Source organism: Bufo gargarizans, chromosome 7 (assembly GCF_014858855.1).
Source record: "Bufo gargarizans isolate SCDJY-AF-19 chromosome 7, ASM1485885v1, whole genome shotgun sequence".
NCBI lineage: Eukaryota > Metazoa > Chordata > Amphibia > Anura > Bufonidae > Bufo > Bufo gargarizans.
Genome location: NC_058086.1, coordinates 84402970 through 84411031, shown reverse-complemented (window position 1 = coordinate 84411031; position 8062 = coordinate 84402970). Strand labels below are relative to the sequence as shown.

Genomic DNA, 8062 nt, shown 5'->3' with positions numbered 1-8062 from the left:
AAAACTGAGTACGTGGGCCCAAAGAATACAAAACGGGTGTAGAGGTCCACTTAATAAATGGACTAGGAATAGGCCAACATAAGGAGACTAGCCACGGAAATCACGGCGTCTTCTTAGGCTTTGAGGACCGCGGAGAAACTTGTGTCCACTGTACTCTGTCTGGCAGCTGTGCAGGGGATGGCAGCACTGGCCAATCTGGGAGAGAAACTTTGGGCAGCGAGAAAGTCTCCAGGAATTTTGGAAGATCCTCCAGGTCTCGGAACGTCGCTGTCTTGCCGTCCTTCCTGGCATGTAGCTGAAACGGAAAGCCCCAGCGGTATATGATGTCCCTCTCTTTCAGCAGGGCGAGAATAGGGCGCACCGCTCTACGTAACTGCAGTGTTCTCCTTGATAGGTCAGGCAGGATCTGAATCTGGGTCCCTTGATAGAACATGTCCTTGGACTGGCGCGCTGCCTTCCAAATGTCCTCCTTGACTCTGAAAAAATGTACCCGGCACACAATGTCCCGCGGTCTGTTAGGGTCAGCCGATTTAGGCCCTAGGGCCCTGTGGACCCGGTCCAGCTCGATGGGGGTATTGTTCAAGCCCTTTAGCAGGGAGCTGAATAACTCCTGAACAGAGGCCTCCAAGTCGGTCGGCGTAACGGATTCCGGCAGTCCCCTTATCCATAGGTTATTTCTACAGTGACTATTGTCAATGTGAGATAAAATCTGGGATATCTGCAGGGAGTGGGCAGAAAGCACCTGCTGGTGATCTGCAAGGTGATCGAAGACAGCCTCCTGCGTTTTCTCAGAGGCCTCCACCCGGTGACCCAAATGTACAATCTCCCCCTTCAGTACCTCCATCTCTGATTTGTAAGTTTGCTCGAGGCGGAAGACCGAATGTTCTAAGTCCTCCTTTGTAGGTTACACTGTTAGAAGGCTAAACTCCATGCCTGAAGAGGACTTCACCTGAAGGAAAACTGATGGGAAAACATGCTGAGCTTTCCTTTGACCGTGATGATGGCGAGATCACAGGTTACCGCCAGAGTATTGCAATCTGAATGTATGCTTTGATGGGAACATTTCACAGATAACGCTTGATGAATAGAAAATTTGAGCCGATACTTTAGTTTTCTTGTACACTGGAAGGCGGACATTTCTCAGTGATTAGAGGCTCATCTGCAGCATCATCTGAGCTTACCCCCTGTTCTCACAGGACTCGGGGTGAAGTGTTTCCATGATATGGGTTCATATTTTATGGTGATATTGAACAGTTAGGCCTCCTGCACACAAATGTTTTTTGTTTCCGTTTGGCAGAAAGCTTTTTCAGTTCCATATATGGAACCATTCATTTCCACGGGTCCGCAAAAAAAGGAAATGTACTCCGTATGCATCCAGTTTCCATTTTTCATTTCAGTTCAAAGATAGAACAGGTCATATTATTGCCCGCAAATCATGTCCAGTGGCTCCATTCAAGTCAATGGGGCTGTAAAATGAACGGATACAGAATGCATCCGTATGTTTTCCTTATTTGCTCCATTTTTTGCGGAACCCTCTATTGAAAATGTTATGCCCAGACGAATTTTAGAATGTAATTACTGTATATGCCTTGTTTCTGTTTCCGTTCCTCAAAAAACGGAAACCAAACAGAAAAACGGAATGGAAACTGAGACAGTACTGAAACAAACAAAAAAAGTTAAAACGGATCTGTTTAAAACGGACCGCAAAACCATCCTTGTCTTCTGCAGGAGGCCTTTAAAAAACTGATTTTCTACCACTCATCTGTTCAACTTTATTTGGCAAAATTAATTGTAATGGATCACATACCACAAAGGGTTAAGAAGGTCCTTACGGAGTATGGAGTTTAGCCAATTCACTTTGAATCAGCTAAATCCCATCATAGTCCCGTACCTGACCACCAGGGGGCTGAGAGGTCCGTACTAGGCATGGGGAATAGACAGCAACGATAGAGTGGCTATTCCCCATAGTTAGTAAGGACCAGGCCCGTACCGGGCATGGAGTTCGACAAAATCAATGTGAGCTGATTAAACACTAGCTCTGTTCCGGACCCGTCCACTAGGGGGCTAAAAGGTCCGTACCATGTAGCTCTTAGAGAGCTGGCTATTTCCCCAACCTATGATTACATGTGAAAAAGAGCGCGGCTCTCCTGTTTCCAAACCACGTGATCTAGGAGTGCCACGTGATGTTATGACGTCAGCAGGTCCTGCCCGAATATAGTATTTAGCCATTACCGTAGGGAAATCTAACGGAACACCGGATTTCTCTGTGCAGTCCATTAGCGATGGACGATCCTACTCGGAAGAGGTACAATCTCCCGAAAGTAAAATCTAAATACCGCCGTTCTGGTCATGTGACCACAGCTGACGTAACCGCCATAATCCTCTGCGCTACGGCTCCCAGAACTCCCTTCTCGTGTGACGTCACTTCTAACATGGCGCCGTACACAGAGGGACCCACGTTTGCAGCCCCGACTGGATACACAGGTATTACTTGTGTAAGGAGACGTCTGGTCCTATGTGCGGTACCGCATGGTCTGTTAGTGTGGCTCAGCTATTGGGACTAGAATCAGCGGTGGCTCCAGCTGGAGTCCTGTTGAGTTGTTCCCTAAGCAATTGCATTTCTCCTTTTTATTCCAATGCATGATAAATGTATCCCACTCTGCATTTTTGAAGTGTTTGACTGGGAGGCTCCACATGAGGGTGACTAATGGAGTGACTGGACTTGTCTCTAGCCATTCCGGTGCAGTTCTCGGAGGAGCGGCCGGTACACCACTGCCTGTATGCCAAAGAAGCCCGGCTCAGAGGAGAGGCCGAGAAAGCCCATCCCCAGGATCGGATGTTGTTCGTAATCAACATCCCCGGATACGTCACCGAGGTGAGACCCATGGGCGCGCGAGCGAGCTGTCTGCTGGCGGGGCGCGCGCGAGCGAGCTAGCTAGCTGTCTGCTGGCGGGGGCGCGCGCGAGCGAGCGAGCTGTCTGCTGGCGGGGGCGCGCGCGAGCGAGCGAGCTGTCTGCTGGCGGGGCGCGCGCGAGCGAGCGAGCTGTCTGCTGGCGGGGCGCGCGCGAGCGAGCTAGCTGTCTGCTGGCGGGCGCGCGCGAGCTAGCTGTCTGCTGGCGGGGCGCGCGCGAGCGAGCTAGCTTGTACTGCTGGCGGGGCGGCGAGCGAGCGGTAGCTGTCTGCTGGCGGGGCGCGCGCGAGCGAGCGAGCGTCTTCTGGCGGGGCGCGCGCGAGCGAGCGAGCTGTCTGCTGGCGGGGCGCGCGCGAGCCGAGCTAGCGTGTCTGCTGGCGGGGCGCGCGGCGGAGCGAGCTAGCTGTCTGCTGGCGGGGTCGCGCGCGAGCGAGCTAGCTGTGCTGCTGGCGGGGGCGCGCGCGAGCGGCCTGGCTAGCTGGCGGGGCGCGCGCGAGCGAGCTAGCTGTTGCCTGGCGGGTCGCCGCGAGGCGAGCTAGCTGTCCTGCTGGCGGGGGCCGCGGCGCGAGCGAGCTAGCTGTCCTGCTGGCGGGGCGCGCGCGAGCGGAGCTAGCTGTCTGCTTGGCGGGGCGCGCGCGAGCGAGCTAGCTGTCTGCTGGCGGGGCGCGCGCGAGCGAGCTAGCTGTCTGCTGGCGGGCGCGCGCGAGCGAGCTAGCTGTCTGCTGGCGGGGCGCGCGCGAGCGAGCTAGCTGTCTGCTGGCGGGGCGCGCGCGAGCGAGCTAGCTGTCTGCTGGCGGGGCGCGCGCGAGCGAGCTAGCTGTCTGCTGGCGGGGCGCGCGCGAGCGAGCGAGCTGTCTGCTGGCGGGGCGCGCGCGAGCGAGCGAGCTGTCTGCTGGCGGGGCGCGCGCGAGCGAGCGAGCTGTCTGCTGGCGGGGCGCGCGCGAGCGAGCGAGCTGTCTGCTGGCGGGGCGCGCGCGAGCGAGCGAGCTGTCTGCTGGCGGGGCGCGCGCGAGCGAGCGAGCTGTCTGCTGGCGGGGCGCGCGCGAGCGAGCGAGCTGTCTGCTGCGGGGCGCGCGCGAGCGAGCGAGCTGTCTGCTGGCGGGGCGCGCGCGAGCGAGCGAGCTGTCTGCTGGCGGGGCGCGCGCGAGCGAGCTAGCTGTCCTGCTGGCGGGGCGCGCGCGAGCGAGCTAGCTGTCTGCTGGCGGGGCGCGCGCGAGCGAGCTAGCTGTCTGCTGGCGGGGCGCGCGCGAGCCGAGCTGTCTGCTGGCGGGGCGCGCGCGAGCGAGCTGTCTGCTGGCGGGGCGCGCGCGAGCGAGCTGTCTGCTGGCGGGGCGCGCGCGAGCGAGCTGTCTGCTGGCGGGGCGCGCGCGAGCGAGCTGTCTGCTGGCGGGGGGGGGTGCGCTGGCGCGCAGAGCGAGCTGTCTGCTGGCGGGGCGCGCGCGAGCGAGCTGTCTGCTGGCGGGGCGCGCGCGAGCGAGCTGTCTGCTGGCGGGGCGCGCGCGAGCGAGCTAGCTGTCTGCTGGCGGGGCGCGCGCGAGCGAGCTAGCTGTCTGCTGGCGGGGCGCGCGCGAGCGAGCTAGCTGTCTGCTGGCGGGGCGCGCGCGAGCGAGCTAGCTGTCCTGCTGGCGGGGCGCGCGCGAGCGAGCTAGCTGTCTGCTGGCGGGGCGCGCGCGAGCGAGCTAGCTGTCTGCTGGCGGGGCGGCCGAGCGAGCTAGCTGTCTGCTGGCGGGGCGCGCGCGAGCGAGCTAGCTGTCTGCTGGCGGGCTCGCGAGCGAGCTAGCTGTCTGCTGGCGGGGCGCGCCGCGAGCGAGCTAGCTGTCTGCTGGCGGGGCGCGCGCGAGCGAGCTAGCTGTCTGCTGGCGGGGCGCGCGCGAGCGAGCTGTCTGTCTGCTGGCGGGGCGCGCGCGAGCGAGCTGTCTGTCTGCTGGCGGGGCGCGCGCAGAGCGAGCTGTCTGTCTGCTGGCGGGGCGCGCGCGAGCGAGCTGTCTGTCTGCTGGCGGTGGCGCGCGCGAGCGAGCTGTCTGTCTGCTGGCGGGGCGCGCGCGAGCGAGCTGTCTGTCTGCTGGCGGGGCGCGCGCGAGCGAGCTGTCTGCTGGCGGGGCGCGCGCGAGCGAGCTGTCTGCTGGCGGGGCGCGCGGTGCACTGTTCGGATAACATTTTCGTTACAATCATTGTCTCTAGAAAGGTTTATCAGAGATCTTCGCTTCTTGTGGTCATGTGCAATCTGTGGAACTACTTGACAAATCAGCGCCTTATTTGAAAAAAAATATGGAGGGAAATATGTCTTTTAACCAGAAGACAATTAAGGTGAGGCTAATGACATTGATGCAGTTTATTAAAGGGGTGGTCTGACCCCTGAGATGTGATGTTTTGTCTGCGGCCACATGTTCCTGGCTCAGCAGTGATGTACGCTCACCTCACCACTGTGGCCGGTGAACAATCTGCAGGCAGCATGTTATAGAGCAGATTCATAGGATATGGAAATGGCAGCGGGTAAGAATTCAGCAAAAACTCAATCTCAAATTTAAATTTGTGCTTTTTCAGAGTGTAGTAACAATGTAGACAGTCCTAATCAGTGATTGACATTTCCCCATGTAAGTGTATGTATAGATATAACTGTCACTCACTGATAAGACCGCCCACATGGACAGCCCAGCTCAGAGCAGAAATGTAAATGTATAAATTACAAGTTTTTCTGAATGTTTTTCTCTAAAAACAAAAAATGATATAAATTGCTCAGCTCCTTCTGCTCTGTAACAGGCTGCCTGTATTTTGCAAAGCATTCTATGGTGACAGGTTGTGTATAAAGGGGTTTCTGGGGATTTAAATAATACAAAATTGGCTGGCTCACAGTAATTTGCATCAGCTTTTACTATTCTATAAAAAACATTTCACATTCACATGGACCACCCATATAAAGCAAAATGGACATCAATTTTATATACTGGCCCTTTAAAAGCGGAGCTCACGCAAAAAATGATTTAAAATAATGAATGAAAAAAAAACCTGCTTCCTTATAGTTTGTTCATTCTGAGCGTGTGATTGATGGTGTTGAATAGTATACTGTTGTACTAACTTTGTTATTGCCTCCTCTAGTGAGTGGTTAGGTTGTGCCCATATGGGTGGGCTGGTTATATTTGCGTTAGATGAACATGCATGCTTCTAGACTTGATTAGTTTCAGATTTAGTTAGCTTAAAGAATGATGAATCAACATTCATCACAATTCATCATTCTTTATACCACTGAGGAAGGAACTGCACAGTTCCGAAACGCGAATGGTGAGCAGCTCAAGAACGGACGGTGTGAACAAAAGTATACCGCGATGAACTCCAGTAACAGGTTGGCGTCCCAGCGGGCAAACGACACATGTGCCAGCAAATACGCTCTGGGAAGAGGCAGAGCCGAATTGGCAGGCCACAGAGAGCGCATATATCAGCGGGGACCGTGAGTAACGCGCGATTGCGTGTAGCAGTGAAACAAGCTGCTGACTAACTAAATCTGTGACTAATTAACCACTTCAGCCCCGCTAGGTGAAACCCCCTTCATGACCAGGCCACTTTTTACACTTCGGCACTACACTCCTTTCACCGTTTATCGCTCGGTCATGCAACTTACCACCCAAATGAATTTTACCTCCTTTTCTTCTCACTAATGGAGCTTTCATTTGGTGGTATTTTATTGCTGCTGACATTTTTACTTTTTTTGTTATTAATCAAAATATAACGATTTTTTTGCAAAAAAATGACATTTTTCACTTTCAGCTGTGAAATTTTGCAAAAAAAACGACATCCATATATAAATTTTTCGCTAAATTTATAGTTCTACATGTCTTTGATAAAAAAAAAATGTTTGGGCAAAAAAAAAATGGTTTGGGTAAAAGTTATAGCATTTACAAACTATGGTACAAAAATGTGAATTTCCGCTTTTTGAAACGGCTCTGATTTTCTGAGCACCTGTCATGTTTCCTGAGGTTCTACAATGCCCAGACAGTAGAAAACCCCCACAAATGACCCCATTTCGGAAAGTAGACACCCTAAGGTATTCGCTGATGGGCATAGTGAGTTCATAGAACTTTTTATTTTTTGTCACAAGTTAGCGGAAAATGATGATTTTTTTTTTTTTTTTTTTTTCTTACAAAGTCTCATTTTCCACTAACTTGCGACAAAAAATAAAAAATTCTAGGAACTCGCCATGCCCCTCACAGAATACCTTGGGGTGTCTTCTTTCCAAAATGGGGTCACTTGTGGGGTAGTTATACTGCCCTGGCAATTTAGGGGCCCAAATGTGTGAGAAGAACTTTGCAATCAAAATGTGTAAAAAATGACCGGTGAAATCCGAAAGGTGCACTTTGGAATATGCGCCCCTTTGCCCACCTTGGCAGCAAAAAAGTGTCACACATGTGGTATCGCCGTACTCAGGAGAAGTTGGGGAATGTGTTTTGGGGTGTCATTTTACATATACCCATGCTGGGTGAGAGAAATATCTTGGCAAAAGACAACTTTTCCCATTTTTTTATACAAAGTTGGCATTTGACCAAGATATTTTTCTCACCCAGCATGGGTATATGTAAAATGACCCCCCAAAACACATTCCCCAGCTTCTCCTGAGTACGGCGATACCAGATGTGTCACACTTTTTTGCTGCCAAGGTGGGCAAAGGGGCACATATTCCAAAGTGCACCTTTCGGATTTTGCAGGGCATTTTTTACACATTTTGATTGCAAGGTACTTCTCATACATTTGGGCCCCTAAATTGCCAGGGCAGTATAACTACGCCACAAGTGACCCCATTTTGGAAAGAAGACACCCCAAGGTATTCCGTGAGGGGCATGGCGAGTTCCTAGAATTTTTTATTTTTTGCCGCAAGTTAGTGGAATATGAGACTTTGTAATGAAAAAAGAGAAAAAAAAAAAAATCATCATTTTCCGCTAACTTGTGACAAAAAATAAAAAATTCTAGGAACTCGCCGTGCCCCTCACGGAATACCTTGGGGTGTCTTCTTTCCAAAATGGGGTCACTTGTGGCGTAGTTATACTGCCCTGGCAATTTAGGGGCCCAAATGTGTGAGAAGTACCTTGCAATCAAAATGTGTAAAAAATGCCCTGCAAAATCCGAAAGGTGCACTTTGGAATATGTGTCCCTTTGCCCACC

General features: G+C 53.0%; 1 protein-coding gene across 2 annotated transcripts in view; it reads left to right on the top strand.

Annotated features, from left to right (window-relative positions):
• The first annotated feature begins 2321 nt into the window (after positions 1 to 2321).
• Positions 2322 to 8062, top strand: part of RRP7A (ribosomal RNA processing 7 homolog A) — a 29838-nt gene continuing 24097 nt past the window's right edge. The window contains exons 1-3 of one of the 2 annotated variants that reach the window (XM_044301294.1): positions 2322 to 2484; positions 2733 to 2875; positions 5093 to 5218. In XM_044301294.1, coding sequence (XP_044157229.1) covers positions 2433 to 2484; positions 2733 to 2875; positions 5093 to 5218 — 321 coding nt within the window. In that variant the 5' untranslated portion in view covers positions 2322 to 2432. Of the gene's footprint in view, positions 2485 to 2673; positions 2876 to 5092; positions 5219 to 8062 lie in introns of both variants that reach the window. The other variant, XM_044301295.1, reaches the window with a different exon arrangement.